We start from the raw sequence: 25,244 nt of genomic DNA on the forward strand, positions 1-25,244 counted from the left end.
TATTTTCGTATATCCTGTCTACTGTCATGTGATTGTTTCTCATGTGATCTTTAGGGAGTTATTCAGTTGTTCTTCGTACTCATTGAGTGTGTTCAATTTCTTGTATTTTTTATTTAAGATCATGTATGGTTCTTTCCTTCCTTATATTTATTTTCAGTCTTGCTCTTACGAGTGTTTCAATTAGTGTTCAATTAATATATTATAAATGAATCTACTATATAATATGAGAAAGAAAATGATATGAATTTACACTTTATAATGAATAAAACCAGTTCAAACACCTCAACCTAAAAGTTAATCAGCTGTCACAGGTGTAATGCATGAATGATATACTTTAGATAGCAAAACAAATGCTGATTAGAACTATATTCTATTCCTATTCCTAGTTTTCCTTTTTGCCTAAATGTATGAAGATATTGAAATATTAACGTTGTTGAGTTTAGGATCAATAAAAAAATCAGTGGCAATACCTCAGTTTAATATGTCTGCTATCCCAAGAGGGGTACATAAAATATCGTCTTTTGTTTCGCTAACGGTGGCAGTAAAGCAACTCCCCGTAGCCAGAATGGCGAGACCTTCATTCTTGGCATTAATTTTAGATAAGCTAATTTTTCTGGCTACCCTTTTACACTTCTGATTACCTCATCCTTTTTCGTTTTTCCCTCTCGGAAGCGCCTTGTCTTAGGCAGAGAAAACGACAAATTACCCTCAAAAATTCATCGCCTCCTCTCCGCCGGCTAGCTGAAAACGCGTACTAGATTTCCCGTTCTGCCTGTCGTGAAAAGCGTTAACAATTCAAGAAAATCATAACTTATTTCGGAAAACGTATTTTGTCTGCGGGGGTGGCCTAAGTAATTACAATAGTCCGGTCGATGAGAAACAAAGGAATAAAATACAGGAAACTGTATTAGTTAGCTGAACTAAAGTTAAAAGTTTAGCACAGGTTTTTCTATTTTTCAATTGGGTACTTGTGAATCATTTTGAACTCATATAAATTATTGTCTAAAAAATGAATTAGGTGTCTGTTTTGGATGCAGTCAGGTATGTGTTGTCTGTGAATTTAAAATAAAATGTTTTCAAAATAAATTTTGAATAAGAGTAAAAGAAAAAACCTCTTTACAGCCAAAACTTAAAGCTCGCATATACAGGGTGTATTAAATTCGATGCATTAGCATTGCTAGTTAAATCATATAAATGGAAGCAAAATTGCGTATTATATTGCTAAAGAATTTGTTAACAAGTTTCCATTACATCCGGAGATATCTGACAAAAAACCGAAAAAGCCAAATTTCTTTTTTTATTTTTGTATCACTTAATTATTGTCTGTTTTGGAAAATCAATGACACTACCTGGATGCACTTTTTTACACTATTCAAGAAAATAATTTTTAGCTCCGCCGTTTTGTTTTTTAGATACCATTTTTCAAATAGGGACCTGGACTTTTTACTTTATTTTATGGTAGCTACAGACCGTCAAAAAATTATTAGTAGTATTGCTTTAGTACTTTTCAAATGCTTACCTTTTAAAAAAAATGGAATTGATTATATGTGTTTTATAATTTTTTTTAAATGATTGTTAGTGCAAAAGCCTTTTTACTATGTTATATTTGCTGTTTTTTTGTCATCAAACAGGTCGATTTTATAAAAAATGTATGCAACCCATGCAAAAAGTCCTTTTTTGCACTTACGTGTTGTCAAACTCGACTTTCACTTGCGAGCAAAAAAGATGTATTTTTTTCACTTGTTGCATAAATAATTATTGATTTAACTTAAAAATTTGGTGTATTGCTTTTTTGAAGAAATTTACTACAAATTTCTTAAAAAATAACTGAGCTAAGCTGACTTAAAAATTCAAATTAGTTGAAAAAGTACACTTAGATGCATTCGTTCACTTTTTGTCTTGTAACTCCTTGAGGAGGACTTTAAGGACAAAACACCTCAATGCAATTGATAGACCATCAAATTTTCTGCAACTTTATTTGTTAACACCTTTTCATATCTCCTCAAATAACGGAGCTACATCCAGTTCAATCAAACTAATTAAAAAATAGCACTTACACACTACATTCTGTAACTTGTAGCCTGTAACTTTATGAGGACATTAAGGACAAAACATTTAATGCAATCTTGTAAAGCATGAAATTTACTAAAATTGTCTTTATTAACACTGTTTAACAGCTCCATAAATAACAAAGCTACGTTCACCTGAAAAATCAAACTAGTTTAAAAAAGAGCACTGGTGAATTCTGTCAGCTTCTGCCCTGTAACTCCTTGAGGAGGCACTTAAGAAAAAAAACCCTCAATACAGTTGCAGAGCATGTAATTTACTACAACTTTCTTTATTAATGCTTTTTGATAGCTCCTTAAAATATAACTGAGCTAAGCTGACTTGAAAAATCAAACTAGCTGAAAAAGGGCACTTTGGTGCATTTTTTTCACTTTTTGACCGGTAAATCCTTGAGAAGGGTATTAAGGACAAAACACCTAATGCAGTCTTTTAGAGAATACAATGTGCTACAATCGTTTTTAATAACATTCTTTAATAGTTCCTCAAATAACAGAGTTACGCTCACTTGAAAAATCAAACTAGTTGAAAAAAAGCACTTTGGTGAATTCTGTCAGCTTCTGCCCTGTAACTCCTTGAGGAGACCCTTAAGGACAAAACTCCCTAATGCACTCTTGTAGAGCATGTAATTTACTACAACTTTCTTTATTAACACTTTTTGATAGCTCCTTAAAAAATAACTGAGCTAAGCTGACTTGAAGAATTAAACTAGCTGAAAAAGGACACTTTGGTGCATTTTTTCACTTTTTGGCCTGTAAATCCTTGAGGAGGACTTTAAGGGTAAAACACCTAATGCAATCTTGTAGAGCATAAAATTTGCTACAATTGTCTTTAATAACACTTTTTAATAGCTCATTAAATAACGGAGCTACGCTCACTTTATTAAAAATCAAACTAGTATAAAAAGAGCAATTTGGTGCATTGTGTCACCTTCTGCCCTGTAACTCCTTGAGGAAGCACTTAAAGACAAAACACCTCAATGCAGTCTTGTATAGCATAACCCTTTCTACAATTTCCTTTATTTACGCTTTTTGATAATTCTTTGAATAATGGAGCTACGCTCACTTGAAAAATCAAACTAGTTGAAAAAAGCACTTTGGTGTCACTTTTTGGTCTGCAACTCTTTGAAGAGACCGTTAAGAACAAACCAACTCAATGCAAGCTTGTAGGGTATGAAATTTGATACAATTTTTTTATTGACACTTTTTGATAGCTCCTAAAATAAAGGAGCTACGCTTTTTTGAAAATTTCAAGCAGCTTCGCAATCCTAAGCCAAAATATACATATAATTAAACAATTCCTTAGCACAGCAAAAATCACATTTAATGTTATTGAATTGAGTCAAGTGTCATGAATTCTTCAGTAGTGGAAATCAAAAATGTATAGTAATAATCATCTTTTTTATTTGCCGTAAAAAACAATTCAAGAAAATCCTAACTTTCGCATTTTACTTTCAAAACGTATTTCGCCTAGAGGCGGCCTAAGTAATTACAAATCTGCCCAAGTTCGGTCGCTGAGAAACAAAGTAATAAAATAAGGGAATCCCTATTAGTTAACTTAACTAGTTACATGTGGATATTCCAGTCAGGTATGCGGAACGAAGTTAGGGTGAGATATCCGGGTCAGTTTTGAGGGTAATAAACCGTGCGAACGGTAGCTGCTGCAGGAGTTAAGTTAATTATCCGTCAAAAATGCTTCGCCATTAACGTAAATGATGCTTGTTAGTCGTTTGTTCTTTCGGGATAATTTTACGGATTATTAAGTTATTGTCTTTGAAGGATTCCTGACGTTTATCGCTAAGTGCCTTCATTTGTTTCGTTCTAGCGCTCTCAGCAATCTATTTGTTTTTGTTATGCAGGTAAAGCATAACGTGTTAAGCGATTTTGATTTGGAAGCAACAGATTACTGATGCAGTACTGATTTAATGCAATAAATTAGTGATAAGAGCTTTGAAGAAATAATTTGTGGTTTACTGTGCGATGTAACAAAGGATTGTGTATCTTTTGTCATTATCAAGCGAAATTAATACCTGTTGGTCATTGCTTTGATTGCTTCATATTTGTTACGATTAACACAATGATTTCAAAATTATTTAGATGCAGAATTAGTAGTAATTTTCAGTACTGATTTAATGCAATAAATTAGTGATAAGAGCTTTGAAGAAATAATTTGTGGTTTACTGTGCGATGTAACAAAGGATTGTGTATCTTTTGTCATTATCAAGCGAAATTAATACCTGTTGATCATTGCTTTGATTGCTTCATATTTGTTACGATTAACACAATGATTTCAAAATTATTTAGATGCAGAATTAGTAGTAATTTTCTGTTCCTACTTTGTATTTTACACTTGCAAACCCCATTTAAACTGATAAAGAATTCAATTTTTTCTAATTGCATCTTGGCGTGTATTGTTCGAGTAAAAGTAAACGAGTGATTACAAATTTTTAGTAAACTTTTTGTGAGATTACAACTTTAATTGGTTTGCTCTGATGTGTTGCCTCTTTTAATAAGGTAACGACATGCAATAAGTGTATTTGTATCTGCTAAAAGATCTACAAATAAAAGGTATGTACGCGCATACTTGTAAACCACTTTGTTGTGTACAGGGTTGGTCCGTGGATTTAGACACCTTGTTTTATAAAATATTAATGAATAAAATAATAAATCATGACAAATGTGAAAAAAATACAAAGTTTAATGGAACACCCTGTATATTTTCTGATGATAGATTGTTTGATTCTGATTCTAAAAATATATAATAAGTTGACAATTGGTTTAGACGTTTTCAAAATATTGGCGTTTAAAAATTGTAATATTATTATTTTTTCAAATCATGAATAATCAAAGAGATTTGAGGGGGATTTTAAAGATTAAGCATTCACAAAATGTACGTTATTTTTTAGACAAAAAACACCGGTAAATCCACAATTTTCTTCAGAAAATTGCGATAAAAATCCTTAAAATGTACGATAATTTGTCGGTTCGATGTTGCCAAATGATCTACATAATACCTCGAAAACTGCGGCTATTACAAACCAAAATAATGCTTGGCAACCTAGTGCTAAGCGTAATGGCCGATTCCTCTAAGTGCCAATATTTGTTTATTGCAAATTTAGGACAATAATATGCATTAATAACTGACCTAGACTAACCAAGTGCGAAAGTGATTCATCCACCCTTCTTGTAAACAAAGGAAAAAGGCGGCAACTATGCTTTAACCTCATAATTGAAGGAACATTGAATGACATCTGAAGTTGACCTACATACTGTCAAATATCAGTTATCCTCTGTGAATTATGCCACGTTGCCAGACGCTTTTTTTTTCGTTATTAATATTTAAAACTTTAACTGATTTTTATTGTTTTTATTCATAAAAATATTTTTGGTAGCCTAAATATCCGATTAGTATAGGTGGCAAAGCTTGTTTTTAATTGTAACTAATTGTACTTCAATGTTAATTGTACAACTCATTGCGTAACAGTGTAACAGCTATAAGTAAGTAAGCCTATATTTGACAACATCGCAGTAAGGAAAATTATGGTTTCTCCACCAAATCATTGTACATTTTTGAACACTTCACATCATCAAGATCAAGACAATTTAGATTTGCACCTGGCAACACTGTAAAGTTAAGTTGAAACTAGTCGACAACAGTCATGTGATGAGGAAAACGCCGTTTTTTAACTAGAAAAGCCTTGAAAAGTAATTAAACACACACACAAAATTTTGTAGGTCTCAGTAGCTGGGTGAAAACTTTATATTTTTTGATATACAGGGTGACAAAGTTGGGGCTTTCCTTTCACTTACGAATAGGACTTCAAAAAATAAGTTTTTTCGAAATATGAACAATAACGAAGATACAGGGTGTCAAAGTTTTACTGAAAAAAAACAAAATAAAAAATAACTTCAATTTAATTTTAACTAACTACAGGTTATTCCTTATCAACAGACATAAACAAAAACAAAAGATTTCAGCCGCATTTGAACTAATTTTTAATAGTTTTAGTCATTTTAAATTAAAACAGCATTTAATTTTAGGCACGCATTAAGACGGTTTTATTTTTTTACTGGGAAATGGTGCGTCGTAGCAAAAAATAATAAAAGGGGTTTTATTTTTAGAATTGAACAAGGAATTCAATAATAAATTTTATTTTGAAAAAAACCAGTATGGTAATATTTTTTTTTTTTGAAAATGTTTTAAAAAAATTATACGCACGCCACTGGTAAACGCAAGAAAATTGTTATTTCTTGGAAAATTTCCTTTCCACGTAACTATTGACACCTACAAAATTTTGTTTAATTACTTCAATTGGTTTAGCCAAAATCATTAAATTATTATTTTTTCAGTAAAACTTTGACACCCTGTATCTTCGTTATTGTTCATATTTCGAAAAAGCGTCAAAGGAAAAAAAACCTTATTTTTTGAAGTCCTATTCGCAGGTGAAAGGAAAGCACCAACTTTGGAATCACCCTGTATATTACCCTGTATCTTCGTTATTGTTCATATTTTGAAAATTCATAAACAAAAAAAAAAAAATTTTCTATTGGCAGGTGAAAGGAAAGCTCCAACTTTGGAATCACCCTGTATAAAAGCACGTTACGAGATCGTGACAATTCAAATTCGCAGCAAAAAAACTGTAAAGTAGATGCTTGTTGACAACAGTCACGTGATCAGAAAAACGTCATCTTTAACCTTGAAAAGTCTGAAAATTACATTTAAACAACTGGAAACGCAGAAATTGTAAAAGCACGTCTTCTGAGCGGGACAATTTAAATTTGCACCTGACAAAACTGTAAAGTTAAATTGACACCTGTCAACAACAGTCATGTAATCCGAAAAATGTCGTCTTTTACCTAAAAAGTCTTTAAATCACATTTAAACAGTTAGAAAAGATGATATTGTAAAGGCACATTCATCGTGATAATTTAAATTTGCAGCTGGCAAAAATTGACACCTGTCAATTTAATAATATCTGTCAATTATTCTATAAGATTTTTTGGTGATTTAAGAGAAGATCTTTGCAAAAGTCGCCAAAAAACTGTCTAAATATACGGACTAAACCTGTACATATTTTCATGCAAATAAAGCTTTCAGGAATTGTTATTTGTGTTGGTGAACAGTGGTTTTAGTGCAAAGAAATGCATATCAAATTATTGAGCTTAACAAATTGTTAAAATATGAGGTAAAATATAGTCAACTGCATGAGATTTCTCCTCTTTAGCAACAAATTATAATTTTCTGTACATAAATACAAATAAACAGTTACAATTTACAACTAAAATTTGGCCAATTAGGCATTTTCCTAATTATTGATTTGTTTGTATTCAGACCATTTAACACAAGTTATTAAGTAATAGGCTGCTTTGCTGAAAACATAAATATATTGACAAACAAGCAATTAATCAACGTGACTAAATTTTTTACATTAATAAATAATTAAACTCCACCTATTTGTTTTGTAAATATTAATAATAATGTTCTCGTGCATTTTCACTTAGGAGGTGGAATCGATTGGTTTTAAATTTTCATCAAAATGTAAAAGCCATCAATGTGTTTAAATATTGAATTGAAGTTATGTTTTATCGGTTTAGAGGATTTGGTCATACATTAGTAGAGCAAAGCATTTCAATATCTGGTTATTTTTCTGAGCAAGTTTCAGCAAGATACTTGACATTTTGCTAAAAGTAAAAAATCCAATAAATATTCCAATAATTTCATACAAAACTACCTTTTAAAGTTTGGAATAGAATAAAATACCAGGAAAATATCAATATTTTTATTTTTGACTATAGGTTTTACCATTCGTTCGTTAACGATCGACAGTTATCAAAATGAGCATTTTAGTGTTAAATATTTTTGTATGGAACAAAAGAAAATGTTATTCCAGGCAAAGAAAAAGAAAGAAAATATTATATGTTTATTCAATGCTAAAGTAATTAAAAGCCAATTATTCTGATTATTTTCTTTTCCGTATTCGCTGCTAATAAAATTGGAGAAATTTCGTATATTACGTGCTAATACATCTTGTAAATGCTTAAATGAAATTATTATATCTGATTTTCTAGCAGGCTATTCGAAAATGTTGACACTTAAGCAATTTTCCAATTTTTTCAAGCAGTTTAGTATTGTCAAGTAGACTTAAATTTTTTCAGGTCTGTTTTACCTCAATTTTTCTTTGTCTTTGAAATTGTTCAGGTTAGGGTGATTATTTTCGTTACGTTAGATTGGGAAAATACAATCTTCATGGAGTGTTAATTATTATTTTTACTAGGCTTTATCTAGTTTTAATAGGCCATTATCTAGGTAAATAGTGTTCTAATATCACGTGCCAACTATCAGATATCGTCAATTCTGAAAAAAATTGCCTAGTTTAGGCATGAGTTGTAAAAATCACGGTATCGAAGAGTTTATGTGAAATAATCGAGAAAAGTAGTTGTTAGCTTTTTAACAATTAATATTTTAGCTTCTCGGCCATTATTTTAACAATTATCACGTGACTGTCTAATTAAATAGTGTACCAATATCACGTGATTGTTGTCACATACGTCAAAGTTTGCTCAACCTGGAAAGCACAATTTGCAACAGTTTTTTTGTAGCGTTAGACACAAAATGTACTTTAGCCGAGACTTTTTATGCTTCCTAATTTGACAGTTGACAAGTCAGTGTCTAAGAAAATGGCGTTTTAGTATCATGTGACAACTGCCATAAACGTCAAAACCGACCAACTTTTGCCCAATCTGGACATAAAGCTCTAAAAATCCACATTACGGAGTTTTCTATGTTTCTTTCTTATTATGCTGAAAACTTTTGAAAAGATGCCAGAAGGTTCGACAATTATTGTGAAACTTTCCAAAGAATTCTTAAACTTCTAGAGACCTCTACGTGGTATTGGCATTAAAAAATGCTGTAATTACAAATTACATAAAATTCAGCCAAAATTATGTTTATATCTCGGAAACTGTGTGTTCTACAGACATGACCACTATACAAATTAAAATTTGATTAAATTTGCTACAACTTTCACTTAGTCAATTTTTTCTATATCGGTTATAGTTTTTGTGATATCCGCTCTTGCAAGCCTTTGTAGAGCGGATATTTTGAAAATAATAAGATATCGAAAAACTTCTTCAGGTTTCATTTTGTATATTTCGAAAATACTGACTGAATTGGCCTTTTATTGAATTTCTGACTTTTCTTCATTTTTTGACTGTCTTTTTCGAAAGTGGACATCATATTTTGAGTTGTTTATGGAAAAATCCTATACGTTGCTACTAAAAGATTCATCATCTCTTACATTCTTACGATTGTTAGTTACGTTAATGTAAACTTGAGAACGTAACCATTGTAGATTGAGAAAAATATCTGAAAATCTGCTAGAGTTGGAACACAATTCTAAATAAATTTGAAAAATTTCAACGCTCTATATCTCAAAAACTAAAGTTCCAACAGCATAGTCTACAGAACAGTAACACTGGAATTACCAAACTGAAGAAGGCTGGGAAGCACAAAATAATTTGGTTGCCAGAATAAAGACCAGAAAAACTAAATTCTCAGCTAAACTCTTAGGAAATAACTGTTAATTTTAAAGATGTATTACACGTTTACAAAAAGTAGCAGTTTTCTAAGACTTGAGTATTTTAGTTTCAAGTCAACCAATAATGGCTGTCTGTTATGTAAATTGAAGAAACAAAATTTTTTGAGCGTGTCATTTTTTTGTCATGTATTTTTTAAACATTAGTTAACTAATGGATATCAAATTAATATCTGTTTTAATTTTTAGTGGCCTTTGCAGTTAGCTGGGAAGAATGGTGGACATACGATGGCATATCAGGTAAGTTTATTCTAATACTCGAAATATTTTACTTTACTATTACTATTAGTCGAAAGTGATAGTTTTTCAACAGATTATAAAGCGTTCCATTTTCTACCTCATCTATTTCTATATAAATTACCCTCACGGAGTCCCGATAACAGCATCCGACATCATCAATTCCGAAACTTTAACAATAACAGCACCGAAAACCTCTCGGTCCGCAACCGGGTATCGGAAGAATATCCGCACGTCAAGTCTGCGTTAATACATGCTGATACGGCGATAATATTTATATTTATAAGAACTGGGCGGCCGACGAAATTCATAAATCACTGAAAGTTTTCCTTGCATTGTGCGCCTCAACAAAACAGCCGCCCCCCATTGATATATGGCCTTTTTGACGTTTTTAATGAAGGAAACTTTAAATGAATGAAAACTTTGCGACAATTTTATTGTGCGGTGTCGGAGCGCCGTGTTATAGTTTAAAGATCCGCTAAAGCCGGCTTTATGTTGTCGGAGGCGAATGTGTATTTATGTTTTATGACCGTTTTGCTTACCAGATTCATATTTCTGACCTAGAAGATGAGATATGCTCTCATGCATTAAAATAGAGTCATAGTAAATGGGTTTTCCTGACATGTGACAACTGTCCTAAACATGAAAACTGTCAAACACTGCCCAATGTGGGCAAAGATTTGCAAGAATCACAGTTTAAAACAGCTTTCTTGCAGTATTCAAGAAAATACATGGTTTTTGACTCCATATCAATTATTTTAACAGTAACTGCCTATGTAAATGGTGTTTATGTGACAGTAATCACAACCGTCAAAACTGTCAGACTTTATCCAATCAGGGCATGAGGCTGTGAAAATTACAGTGTAGCATAATAGATTACTTGCAGTATTCGAAACAAGACGTGTTTTGTTATCGGTTTCTGACAATTATTTTGACAGTTGTCAACTGGCTATCTAAGGAAATAGTGTTCCTGAATCACGTGACAACTATCATAAACATCAAAACTGTCAAACACTGTCCAATGTGGACAAAGAGCTGCAACGAATCACAGTTTAAAACAGCTTTTTCAAGAGAAAACATGGTTTTTGACTCCATAACAATTTTTTATCAGTTTCCACGTAACTGTCTATGTAAATGGTGTTCGAGTTTTATGTGACAGTTATCACAACCGTCAAAACTGTCAGACTTTACCCAATCAGGGCATGAAGCTGTAAAAATTACAGTGTAGCATAATAGATAACTTGCAGTATTCGAAACAAGACGTGTTTTGTTATCGGTTTCTGACAATTATTTTGACAGTTGTCAAGTGACTATCTAAGGAAATAGTGTTCCAGTATCACGTGACAACTATCATAAACATCAAAGTTAAAGTAAAGTAAAGTAAAGACTTAAAAGTCACAGTATGAAACAGTTTTCTTGAAGTATTCGAGACAAGTCGTAGGTTTTTACTTTCTCGGACATTATTTTGACTATTGTCACGTGATCGTTTAATTAAATAGTGTTCTAGTGTCACGTGATTGCTGACACAGACGTCAAAGTTTGTTCAACCAAAACGAAGAGGTAAAAATCAAGGTTCGGTTTTTTTATACTGTTGGACACAATACGTGTTTAATAGCTTCTTGATCTATAATCTGACAGTTAATAGGCCATTATCTAGGTAAATAGTGTTCTGGTATCACGTGCTAACTATCAGATACGTCAATTCTGAAAAAAATTGCCCAATTTAGGCATGAATTTCTAAAATTCACGGTATGGAAGAATTTTATAGTTCCTAATTTGACTCTTGACAAGTCAGTGTCTAAGGAAATGGCGTTTTAGTATCATGTGACAACTGCCATAAACGTCAAAACGGACCAACTTTTGCCCAGTTTGGATATAAAGCTCAAATTCTAAAACTTCCAAAAGTCTCTAAAATGACTTTAAAGCAATCAAAAACCTACAAATGCTACTGAAAACTCTTCAAAGCATTTTAAAACTTCTAGAGGCTTCAAGAATGTTACTGAAACAAACAAAAACCTTCAAAAAGTTGCATAAAGCTTCTACAATTATTCCAAAACTTCTAAAGGCCTTTACAGTGGCCTTGAGAGTGTTAGATGATTCCAAATGCTACTGAAAACCTTCAAAAAGTTGTCAGAAGTCTCTACAATTTTTCAAAAACTTTCCAAAACTTCTAGAGACCTCTAGAATGATTCTGAAGTAATCAAAAGCCTCTAAATGATACTGAAGGCCTTCAAAAAGTTGCCAGAAACTTCTACAAATCTTCTAAAACTTTTAGAAACCTCTAGAATGATTCTAAAAATGTTAGATGTCTTCAGATGCTACCGAAAATCTTCAAAGAGTTGCCAGTAACGTTTACAATTGTTCTACAACTATTTAAAGCATTAGGTCTTAAAGTCTTAAGCCTTTTAAAGCACTTCTTAACGTTTCTTTTTGAAAATATCCTGTTTTTGTACGTGCAAATTATGATCCAAATCCGCTTGGTTAGACCAATTTGCACAAACATGTTGAGTGAGTTTATTTACTGAACACGGTCACTATTTAGCTTAGCGACTTCGAATAAAGATCAGTTTAAAATTAAATTTGATAACAAAATGTTTTAAGGAACGACCACAGTTTTCAGTGGTTTGTAGGGTCAAGAAAACGTTCCAAAATAGTATATTAATTAACTAGTGCTGTAAGAAGCATTTTAAACACAAAATGGAAAATGTTATATACGCACTAAGCCAGCGAGTGTATAATTCTATTTTGTAAAATGTCAAGAGCACGTGTGACATATTTTTTTTTTCAATGGAAAAAATGTGTTTTTAACGTTTATAACATTACATTTATACTAATCATAAGTATTAATGTTATTGAAGATAAATGTTATGTTTTTTTTATAGAAACATGTTATCTTATTGTTAGTGTTGTGCTTACAATAATTATTAATAATAATGACATTACAATTATTAAAATTTATTACTTAACACCTTATGAACAAGGCATTACGCGATGATCGATATTTAATAAACTCTGACAAAACAAGAAAATAAATCGGAAACAATTTCTTCCTTTATTACTTTAAAATTGGGCGTTTTTTACAACCGTGAGTAAAGCGGGTCAATACGTAACTGAAAACTATACGTAATTGGCTATTTACACTGACGGTCGTAGGTAATAGTTATTTACATTACTAGTGGGGTATGAGCATTTTTATAGTCACGAGTGGGAGAGTTGCCACGACGAGGTCGTAGACCGAGTTGTGGTGATCACACGAGTACGTTAATTTGCCATACCCCACGGGTGATGTACAACATTTTATCTACGACCATCAGAAGCAGCGTAAAGTAAGAAAAAAATTCATATTTTGTGCAATGTGAACTATTTAGGAACGTCTCGTATATGCTTGCTACGGGTAGTTATTTGTTACCCTTAAATCTTGTCATCTACGCTGTACTGTTTTGGTGTTGTTGCTATGGTGGCCATTTGTTTCCACATATCACTTAAGCGACAATTTAACAGTGTCAGTCACAAATTTTTAAAAGTACATTTCGTTATGAACATGTCTGAAGAACTTCCGTCAGATATTGAAGAAGCTGCCGCAAACGTGGTATTTGGCTTGTTGCCTGCCAAGTCAAAGGAGAAATATGAAAAAATGTATCAACGTTTTGTCACCTGGTGCGAGACCAAGAACATGAAGAGTCCCTTTCAAGAAAAAGTGTTACTCGTGTACTTTGAAACCTTGGCATCAACCTATAGTTCATCCAGCCTTTTTTTTTTTTTTTTGTGTAAATTCGATCCAAGAACTTTCTAATTCAGGAATTCATTTCACTTTTAATATTCATAAAAAGTAAAATATAGTTATTATTTAAGATAGGTCTGTTCATGGTTTTATCAAAGTTATGTTTAAATTCAATAAACAATTACAGCACAAATTTTCATTTAAAGTTGTTTTATCGCACTAGTGCGATAAAATCGATTATTATCGCACTAGTGCGGTAAAATCGCTCATTACGTAACTCAAAATGAGCTATGTAATGAATGATTACCATGCTAGGAGTAGATAAAGACTATTAAAAGATTATGAGTGAAAATGCGAATAAGAGGGATTGCTGAATAATGAATGAGTTTTTTTATTTGGGTTTTTGCATACAATCTATAGAGGAATAGTTCATTGTTCATATAGCAAGAGACAGAATTTATTACATCATTAGAATATTTATGTAGCTAGTTAAAAACGAACGGCACTGACGCTTTCGAGGGTAGATTGTAGTCAGTTCAAGCTGTCGCCATCGACAAAGATCCAATTTTAAGGAAACTTATTAACATTTAACTAGATACGGTTAAAATTAGAACACTCATGGAGGAAAATCCTACATTTTCTAGTGTATTAAGCCAGCAGAACGTCTATAGAATTGCATGTTTCGGTGTTGCGCAGAAAGGTAGGAAAAAAAAACCACATCGCGCGGTCAAAACCGGAAATAAAACCAAATTTCACGAACGGACGCATAAATTACTAGCATCCATATTTATAGGCGGCAATTTGCTAATTTGCCTTCGTCGGCACGTAAGAGTCGGGAAATATTAAGCGAAATCGAACAATAAGTCGTGCCACATCAATCACCGGTTGAAAGATAGGAAATGAATAGACCAAAACCGAATCCAACCGATCCGGTTCGTGTGTAACGCCGTTCTTTTCGTTCCGATTGACTTGCACGAAATCCATAGAGGAAAGACATCAGAAAAACGAATTCGAATTTACTTCGCCCTCTGCTTGATAATTTCGCACTGCCATTCAGACAGTCTTTATATTTCTGGATTGTGACTAATTTAGGTCCCTGTTTTAAGTTCCACATTCAAGAAAAATTGTATTTTTTGACTCATGTAGGTTATTTATTCAAATACTGGATAATCAAATATAAAAATGAATAGGTATGAATTGTAGGAGGTTTCAATGCTAAACATACCAATTGGGGATTGGATTGATGCTATAAACCAGCTTAATTGCAAAAGTTTATCAACTGGTAAACCTACTCATTGGCATACAGGTTCTAATAAAATTTCTGACTTGATCGACTCTTTTATTACTCGAAATGTATCCTTGATATAGATGAAAGAAGAAGAAACTTTATTTTACCCAGGAACCTAATTTTTTTTTGGTTGAGAGACAGTATCTTGCAAAAAGAAGCCTACTCACGATTGACTAGCCAACCCACTGATTTTTGGCGGAATTTTAATTGGAAAAATCATTTGTTAATATAATTCAGCAAGCTGCATGTCCAAAAGAGATAAGGGCACTAATCTCAGAAAAAAACTCCGAAAAATTAGACACCCAGTTGACAAAACTAGACTAAATAACGTGTAAAGGCCGGTATTTCCATCTGCTAATAAGCTTCCTTGTAAATATACAGGGTAATTCAAATTCGACCCTCACCATTGAGATCTCGGAAAGTATAAGAGATACGAGAAAGTTTAAATTGGGGAAAAGTTGCTCAATTTAAAGTTAAACCAAATATCGTCTTAAAAATTTCGATTTTTTAGTACTTCAGAAGATATACGAAAAAAATCGAAATTTTGATTTTTTGTTTTATTTATTTCTAACCTTATTTGCAGAGATATCCCAAAACCGAAATAGCATATTACATACTCAGGTGGAACATTTCTGTCGAGAAATTAGGTAGTTTGCCGAGACGAAGTCGAGGTGAACTTTATCTCGAGACAGAAATTAAACTTTCTACCGTGGTTTGTATACTATTTTATTTTCAACCATTTATCAAAATCTCATCGAACTTCTAATAAAACTGAAATATTGGTTGCTAATAGTCTGTTGAAATATTGGTTGCTAATAGTCTCTAACAATAAGGTAGTATAGGTGCACGAGTAGTTATGACTTCGACCATAATAAACGACTGGTGATTTGTTTACAATCTTGACAACGTGATTATTGTGCTATTCACCGCCTTCTTTACAAGAAAGCCTAGAATGTAACTTTTAATGGCGGCGTCATCGGATTTTTTTTTGTACACAAACCTATGGAGATGCAGTAGAAAATATGTTTTTTTTTATTTTTTCGTGTAGTTGATTAGAAGTTGTGAGTGAAAAATCAAAGAACGCTTCATTCCTGATCCAGATATGTATAGATATGGCTTTTTATATCCAATGAAGTCCAGCCAAAGCAAGTTTGGTTAAAACCCTTTGTCTTGGAAAGTACAACAAACTAATGTAAAAACTGCTCAATCAAAGAAAATTTGGAAATCCTTGAATCTAGGTAAGCAAAACTGGTAAATGGGTTTTATATTATTATCAAGACCTTTCTTTTAAAATGTAAATGTGCCAATGGAACTTCTAAAAGCTGTCCTGTTTCTTCAGAGTAAACCTTTGTTGCTCTCAAAATGCAGGCGGCCTCAAAATGTAACTCACATAAGTCACATACCAATGTATGTAAGAGGCAATAAGTTTACTGAATGAGAAAGCATATTGTACTTACCACTGAGTATTGTGTTGGAGTAAAATCATTCCACTTCAAAGCTTTCAACCACTGTTGGGTTCGAGCAGGGTCTTTTGGAAAGTAAACGACTGACACTTTTGGGCCTTTCACCAAATTGCTAACAACCAGTGGACGGCATATTGTAGAGGCAATAGAATTTAAGTTAAAAAACCAACCACAAATTATAGAACAATGAAGGAACAATAACAATAGTGATAACACAATAAAATGAACACAAACTACACTTTCACTAGAACAATAAACATATAAACAACAATTACTTTGGCAAGTAATCCCAAGTCTTGACTTTAAACCTTAAAAATTAATTTAATCATCCAAAAACTCAATTTCCACAATACAAACAAATGCAAACTGTCAATCCCATATTTCGGCCATATTGGAATTTTTGGCATGCACCTTCTTGGCTTTCTTGTACAGAGGGCGGTGTGCTATTCCGTCTTTAATATTTTAAGCTGAAACGTTTCTTAAAGTGCTTTTAACATGGAGATCTCTGAAGACGCAGATGTTACTCAGCATCACCTGAGCTGCGAGCTGTTGCAGAGATGGCGGCACAGTCTCTTTTCACTCACTTTCCACCCGGGTAAATGTCACTTTCTACCCGGCTGATTGTCAATATGCGTTTTGTCATATCTGGGCTTACTTTTTATACTAAAGAGACTGTGCCGCCACCTCTGCAACAGCTCGCAGCTCAGGTGATGATGAGTAACATATGCGTCTTCAGAAATTATCATGTTAAAAGCACTTTAAGAAACATTTCAGCTCAAAATATTAAAGACAGAATAGCACCATAATGACGTGGTCAAGATTGTAAACAAATCACTAGTCGTTTATTATGGTTGTTGAAGTCATAACTGCTCGTACCTATACTACCTTATTGTTAGAGACTATTAGCAATCAAAATTTCAACTTAATGATTTTTTAAAAGTTCGATGAGATTTTGATAAATGGTTGAAAATAAAATAGTATACAGACCACTGTAGAAAGTTTAATTTCTGTCTCGAGATAAAGTAAACTATGGTCCATTTATTTTCCCGTGGCGGTTACCTCATCATTTGCCTTTCTTGTCTATTACATGCGTTCCGAGCGCGATAGAATTTTGACGTCATGTAGTCACGTCGGCAATGAATCAGGACGACAAAGCTCGGAAAATCGGCCGCCATTGTTGACAAAAAGTAAACAAAGAGACATTTTTTATTTTTGATATAAATTTTACAATATTTTAAGGAGTATTTTGATTTAACTTATTTTTAATTGCGATACTACGTGTGAGACTAGATAATGTGTGTGTGTTTCGGTAATCAGTTTTGAAAATGCCACCTTCTTAATACACTTTACAACTATCAAGGGGCCCAGTGAAACATTCTGAAGGAACTAGAGTTTGTGGAACAGAAAAGGATGCCTTTTCTAATAGAAAACACTGTCACAATGAAACAGCCCATATATTTACTTACTCCCAAGAAGTGTTTTTACACACAAAAACCAAGTTTATTCAACAAGCCAGTGGTTCTCGAAGAAACATGGATATAGAGTAAAGGTGTATTTAGCAGAAGCTGACAAGGTGAATTACCTAATACTATAAAAAGGACTCTGGTAGAGGTATTAATAAGCTGCTAATACTAAATAGCTTATGTTTCAGGTACCTTTATTTGCCTAATCTGGAGTTTGCTTATCATGCTTTGAAAGGGTCCAAATTTAAAAAGTCCCATTATCAATTGCTCTAAAAGACTGAACAAAAGGTGTTTGAAGCTATGGTTATAATGGTGTTATCAAAATCCATATGCAGAGTGTTGAAAAAACAAATTTCTAATAAGTTTCAGGTAATATTAGAAAGATACAAGTTACTTAATACATAAATTTGATCAAATGCCATTATTTTGCAGAATTAGCCCTTATAAATTTTGCCGTATCTTCTCTGACTATAAGGCTAGAAACAGATGGTGCTACTGTTAAATACTTTTCCATCAGATAGTAGGTTAAATTACTATTTTAATTGCATTATTTACACATTATGAAATATACAAATAAAATCTTTAAAAAGTACACTCAAGTTTCTTTTTTATCTAAGAAGTCTAGTTTTCTTCATAAGCAATCATAAAATTAGATAATTTCTTTAACTGAGGTACCTACTTGATCTTACAATAAATTGAACTGAAATTGAAAAAACATGTTAAATAAATCACACAACAAAACCAAATTTATATGTATTTAATGCTGGGTAAATTTACAAAAGGAAATAAATAAGCAATCTATATCACAAAACCAAGAAGCAAGTTCTTAAAACACCAACAATTCTGTTATAAGTTAAAACACTGCTTTAGGATTTAATAGTCCCCAGGATACACACATTGCCTTTCCTTTCTTGCAAATTTTATGGAGTAATTCTTGAAACGTTGGTATTGGGCTGTTAATGACTCGTTTGAATGCACCTATCTGTGATGTTCTTTCCAGATAATTTAAATTGAATGTTATTGTTGTTCTCAAGTCAAAGTTTGATTGGAACTTTCCGCCTTTGTTTACCACCAAATGTTGCAAGTTTTCCAGTCTGGTGAAGAAAAATATCTTAAATTCTACAAAGGGATCGCAATAACAACACTAATTAATAAACTTAAACAACCCTAAATTAAGTTTTTATTTTTTATGTTTGTAGTTGGTGTTTTTCAACTTTTTAAAATTCCGAGTCTCAAAATGTTTAGCCGACTCAGTTGGGACTATGCTCTATGTTGCCACATCTTCCACGAGCAGATGTGAACCTGGTGTATTGTTGGTAGCAGTAATAAACGGACCGATGAATTATACAGATTTCGAAAAAAAAAGCATTTATTGCATGCAAAACATGTGAGATTCTTAGAATGTTTTTTTTTTTCAAAACAATAGTGTTTTCTCATTTTCCTTTATAATTGCTTAATGAAAGATACATATTGTGAGGTTTAAAGGAGGAATTTGTCAATACGGCAACGTCCAAACAGGTGATTAAAAAGATGGATAGCCTAGCTTGTAATAAACGACGTGCGTAAATTTCAATATGGCGGAGCACTTGATGACGTAACCGCCACGGGAAAAAAAAATGAACCATACCTAATCTCTCAGAAACAGAAATCAAACACTTTCCACCTGAATATGTAATATACTATTTCAGTTTTATAGCATCCTAACTTGTTGCTACATTTTTTTTATTAAAAAATAGTTTTTTCCCTCTTCAATACCTACTTTCTTTCCAGAACTTAAGCTCTTTTTTAAATAACTGTTTTTTACGATTTTTGAGTATATAATTCTCATCTGATTTTTCCTCAACTTTATTCGTTTTTTTGCTTGCAAGTTACTGCATCCGTTTTTTATCTTCCTAGACTAGAACATAGTTGCACAAGTACTGTGTCTCTAATAATTACATAGAGACATTTGATAATGATAAATCTTCTATAGTACCTTTTTCTTATTTGGTTTTTCCATTTCATGATCACAAATAACGAGTCTTTCAATTTTTCATCAATAGATTGTTTTTGGTGGGTTTAATTAACAGCCAAAGAAATAACAAATCAGACTAATCTGACAATGGAAAAACCTCTTTTTTAATACCAAATAACAATTTTGACAAATAAACTTGCCTTAAAATACGGATACAACTTATTCGGAAATTAATCTTTGGGATACATTTTAGTGGCCAAATGGCTTATTTCCATTTTATCACAAAATACGTCCCTTCTGCTTATTCAAACAGATTCAAAACGAATACCAAAGGAATGACAAATCTAACTCATCTTACAATGACAATTTCAATCCATCAAATAACAATTCGACAAGTAAATTTGCAATGAATTAGGGATGCATCTTATTCGACAATTAATCTTTGGAATACACTTTAGTGGCCAAATAATTATTAGCTATTTCATTAGCAGATGGAAATACCGGCCCTAAGCAATTAAAGAGGGTGATTCAAAAATTCAAAGTTTTCTCCAAAATATTTTTATAAACAAACAATTCTCGTTTGAGAACAAATCTAACATTAAATTCTATAAATGTTTCTTATTTATACTAATAGTTCTCCAAATCCTAACCTCGAATTTGGACGATTGGAAAAATCACTAATAAATGCTATATCCAGAAGCTTTAAATAAAAATTCTTTCATCGTACCGAGAACCACGAACGATCAAAAGCAATAACCGAATTGGTTTTTAATTTCAGTCTGGAACGTGAGCCGAAGAACATATTTGTTTTCTAGCCACCAAAATAAATATTAATTTCTCTCCTTTATGTAAGTTGTACTCCCGTATTAGGTTGTATTTTCCGGGCCGACGGCGACACATACCTATATCGATAGAAGCATATTTTCCCTTACGTTATTTTCGTTTATTTCCATCCGGAGTTTTGTTGACAAAGAAAGCAATAAAAGATATTGCTCGGTTGTTTTTTTTTCTTTCACTCACTATTTCTTGCATACGGACTTCCGCCTAAAGCGATAGCCGAAATTTGATGGCAGAATGTTGTTTTTACCACTGTAAAGCAATTTTAATTAATGAAGTTGGTCGGGCTTTGTCCATAACGAAAACAAGCGCAGTAACACTGGCCCGACCCTCTAAACAATCCAATAAATCAGTAAAATGAAATACACTACCATACACGCGTTTCGGGAGAAAACTTTGCATTTCAGTTCACTCATGTTAATTTCCGGCATCGTAAATTCGGTAAAACAATAGCGGAGCCAGGCCGCTAACAATCGCCTATCAAATAGCGTTGGCCAAACTTTTACCCAAATCATCGGAAAACTACACGAAACTTCACCTATTAATAAACATCACCATGATGAATTGAATAATTCTATACACATCGGGGCCTTGATTCATTTATAACAAGGGAATGGTGGCGAACTAATAAATTGGGGAGCCCTTTCAATATGGAGACATTTTTGACCGAGTTGTTAGTGTCGTAAGCGTCAAACATCTTTCATTTTGAGGCGTCAGCTTGTCAAGTCTCGAGTAGCGCTCACCCGTTGCTTTCCAGACGATTAGGGTCGATTTGCAGTGACGTAGAGCAAATTATTTCTGTTTAAAATTTACCAACAAGATCTCTCGTTATATCGTGTATACATTTCAGCTACAAGTCAAGCCCTTTTCTTAAAAAAAACTGTTGAAGTTTCAAGTGAAAATTTCATAATAAAATGCGTGTCATACTATGCTCAATTATGAAAAACCTTTACACAAAATGCCAGATTTAGGGTAATTTTACAAAACATCTTTGTAAATTGTGCCACAATATGTGAAATTTATACAGTGTGTCCATAAAGTATGGGGCGAAATGCAAATTTAATAGAATTGTAATTTAATTTTTTTTTCGAAATTTAATAAAATATTATATAAAACACGTTACTTAAAAAATGGTTTAAGTCCTTTGCTGTATAAATAACTATTAAAGGTGCATTTTTGAAGAAAACGTTTGATGTACAGGGTGTCCCAAAATTGAGATATGACCTTCGAGTTGAGATTTTAAAATGAGAACCCTGTTGCATTTATGGATTCTACGTAAAGTTCTGGGTATTTTTCATGTAGCATATCCTATTTCGATATTCAGCTGTTTTCGAGAAAATAGTGTTGAACTATAATAAAAAACAGTAATTAAAAAAAATAAAAATAATTATTTTTTTATTTTTAACTTAAATTCCTAATTTCAGCAAACTTTTCGTGGACTTTTTCCAAAAATGGTCCTTAACTTGCTTATTTGACAGTTGACGTCCAAAACTGAAATTAAAAAATAGCTCAGATCGTAAGCTTTCCAAAAATATGCTTATTTAAGTTAATTGGTTTGGTCGCTAGAGAGCGTCAAAGTCAAGCTTTACAAACCTTCAAAGTGATTTAACCATTTTTGCTTTAACCTAAAATAACTCAATTATTTTAACAGTTACGACAAAATGTCACTGAAGGTAAAATATAGTCCAGACCAGAGGCTTTTCAACGGTGTCAAAAAAGGTCAATGGTGTGATAGTTTGACCGCTAGAGGGTGTCAAATTCAAGCTTTTTGACCAAACAGTTTTTAAGATAATTCCCGGAAACTAAAAATTGTTTTTCACTTTTTTGAGACACCCTGTACTCAGCCGCTAATCTGAGACAACTTATATTACCTTGACATCATTTACCCTAACTGTCACGGTTTTGGGGATGACCTGGAAATTATGACAATTTTGACAGTTTTAAACCTATAAAAAATGTACCCTACGTCATTTTTTGTATCATTAACCTGAAGGAATTTAGGCAGTAAAAGTTTATTTTAAAAATCTGTAAATAAATTCAAAAGTCCCTTTAAACCACCCTTTAAATTTTTTAATTTTTTAAGGACAAACGGTGCCTGATACCAAAAAAGCGCATAGAGGTAAAGGTTGCATCCCCTCGAGGTGCGTTTGTGGTAAAAATTTCAGACCTCTTACTTGAAGAGTTCCTGACATATTTCGCAAAAACTACAAAAAACCAAGGTCAATTTTGACGCCCTCTAGCGGCCGAATCGGGAAACTTAGCCGTGTTTGCTTAACGTCACGTGAGAGTACCATTCATTAGCTTTCTTTTGTTATATGGCTCATATATACAGGATGGTTCAAATAAGCGAGTTATTCACGATTTTCTGGAAAAGTGCATGAAAATTTCGCTCAAATTAGGAATTTCTACTCGATCTGAGGGGCGGCCAATCCAAGGCTGCTAGAGCAAAAACAGTTGAGTATCGAGACATTTTACATCAAATAGGTCTAGAACTTGACGTATTTTCAAAAAAACAAATAAAAAATGGGAATATCGACATAGAATATGCTATACATATAAAAAATATCCAGATGCAACAAAAAATGGGGTTTTTCATTTGCTCATTTTCGGACACCCTGTATATCTAATTTTTGTTTAAAAAAATGCGCGTTTAATAGTATATTACATACAGGTGGACAGTGTTTGATTTCTGTCGAGAAATTAAGTAATTTTCACTGAGTATGTATAACGGCCGAAAAACAGTCTTATTGGGTCACCCGGGACATGTGTACAGAGTGATTGTTTATATTTTACTCAATAGCTAACTCCTTTAACTTTGATCTGAGGGCATACTTTAAATTTGCAAAGTTGTAGTATGTTTTGTAAATCGCCAGAATCTGATGTCAAAATTGATATATATATGGCAATTACTTGTCAAATTTTTTGACACATGTTTTGATTACACCCGGTTTTATCAATTGGAAAATCTCAGTTTTCTGATTTCAAATATGTATATGTATTTTATTGAGGTTATGTTGGTTACTTTTAGAAAAATATATTCGTTCAAATTTTTTGTTTTATTTTTTTTGTCTATATTCCTGACGGTTGCTTTTTATGACAACTGACGGAATATAAATTTTTTTTCTGCCTCAGAATATACCATTTTAAGTGTTAAATACTATAATCTAAACTATCTTTTCTCTTGTCAATCCTTTGGAAGAAAAAAAAAGTTCTCTTCTTGCGTCTTTGTCTTCATTTATTTTCTTTTTTCTGAACTTTTCTTTTTTTTTTATTTGTTAGAATGCAATTATTATATTTCCGAGCCTCTTTTTTCCCTCTTTTTGTTTTTCCTCTCAATCTCCCTCTTTTCTTTCAACACTTCTATTTTAGTTTTTTAAATTTTATTTCTAATCTAATAGAATAAGTATACACAAAAGTTGAAGAGTTTTGTATTTTTAATAAAAAACGAATTTTGCTTGTTATTGCTATAATATGTCCATAATAATATAATAATAATAATAATATTAATTTATTTAGTTTATCGTGTTTGTAGGGTGGAACTGTTCGCAGATGATACCATGCTGTCTGTGACTGGTAAAGATTTAGCATTTATGCAACAAAGGATGAATGATGACTTACAGAAACTATTTCAGTGGCTTTGTGTTAACAAGTTGTGTGTGAACACATCAAAGTCAAAATTCTGTTTGTTTGGCAGCAAGTATAACTTAAGACATGTGAATGTGAATAGTATAAACATAGTCATCAATAATACCGCCATCAAGCACGAGCAGCAGGTTAAATATCTGGGAGTGATTCTGGATTCCGGCCTGAAATTTCACGACCATGCAGATTACGTAACACGAAAATTTTCAAGAAAAGTTGGTTTTATTTCAAGGATGGGCAGACAGTTCTCACTCGAAACTAAGCTTCTTTTGTATAATAGCCTGGCGGCACCACACCTGCAGTTTTGTTCCACCCTGTTGTATGGTTTACCTGCTTTTAAGATTAGTGCGATCCAGATTGTTCAAAATCGTGTAATGAGGACAATATTAACGTGCAACAGATATACACCTATTTCGACGATGCTCGGCGTTTTGAATATTTTACCGGTGAGACAATAGTTATTTACATTACTAGTGGGGTATGAGCATTTTTATAGTCACGAGTGGGAGTGTTGCCACGACGAGGTCGTAGACCGAGTTGTGGTGATCACACGAGTACGTTAATTTGCCATACCCCACGGGTGATGTACAACATTTTATCTACGACCATCAGAAGCAGCGTAAAGTAAGAAGAAAATTCATATTTTGTGCAATGTGAACTATTTAGGAACGTCTCGTATAATATGCTTGCTACGGGTAGTTATTTGTTACCCTTAAATTTTGTCATCTACGCTGTACTGTTTTGGTGTTGTTGCTATGGTGGCCATTTGTTTCCACATATTACTTAAGCGACAATTTAACAGTGTCAGTCACAAATTTTTAAAAGTGCATTTCGTTATGAACATGTCTGAAGAACTTCCGTCAGATATTGAAGAAGCTGCCGCAAACGTGGTATCTGGCTTGTTGCCTGCCAAGTCAAAGGCGATATGAAAAAATGTATCAAAGTTATGTTTAAATTCAATAAACAATTACAGCAGAAATT

General features: G+C 32.7%; 1 protein-coding gene and 1 long non-coding RNA gene across 3 annotated transcripts in view; both read left to right on the forward strand.

The window, feature by feature from the left end:
- CARPB (Carbonic anhydrase-related protein B) overlaps positions 1-25,244 on the forward strand; it is a 191,787-nt gene that overhangs the window by 57,881 nt on the left and 108,662 nt on the right. For both annotated transcript variants that reach the window (XM_081976655.1, XM_081976654.1), the window contains exon 3: positions 9,848-9,898. In XM_081976655.1, coding sequence (XP_081832781.1) covers positions 9,848-9,898 — 51 coding nt within the window. The remainder of the gene's footprint in view (positions 1-9,847; positions 9,899-25,244) is intronic.
- LOC145726831 (uncharacterized) lies at positions 17,597-18,422 on the forward strand. Its single transcript, XR_014177693.1, has 3 exons — positions 17,597-17,940; positions 18,019-18,199; positions 18,263-18,422. It is a non-coding gene; the product is annotated as an uncharacterized LOC145726831 (long non-coding RNA).

The sequence above is a fragment of the Ips typographus genome, linkage group LG3, assembly GCF_016097725.1.
Source record: "Ips typographus isolate SLU linkage group LG3, UJ_Ityp_2.0, whole genome shotgun sequence".
Classification (NCBI taxonomy): Eukaryota; Metazoa; Arthropoda; class Insecta; order Coleoptera; family Curculionidae; genus Ips; species Ips typographus.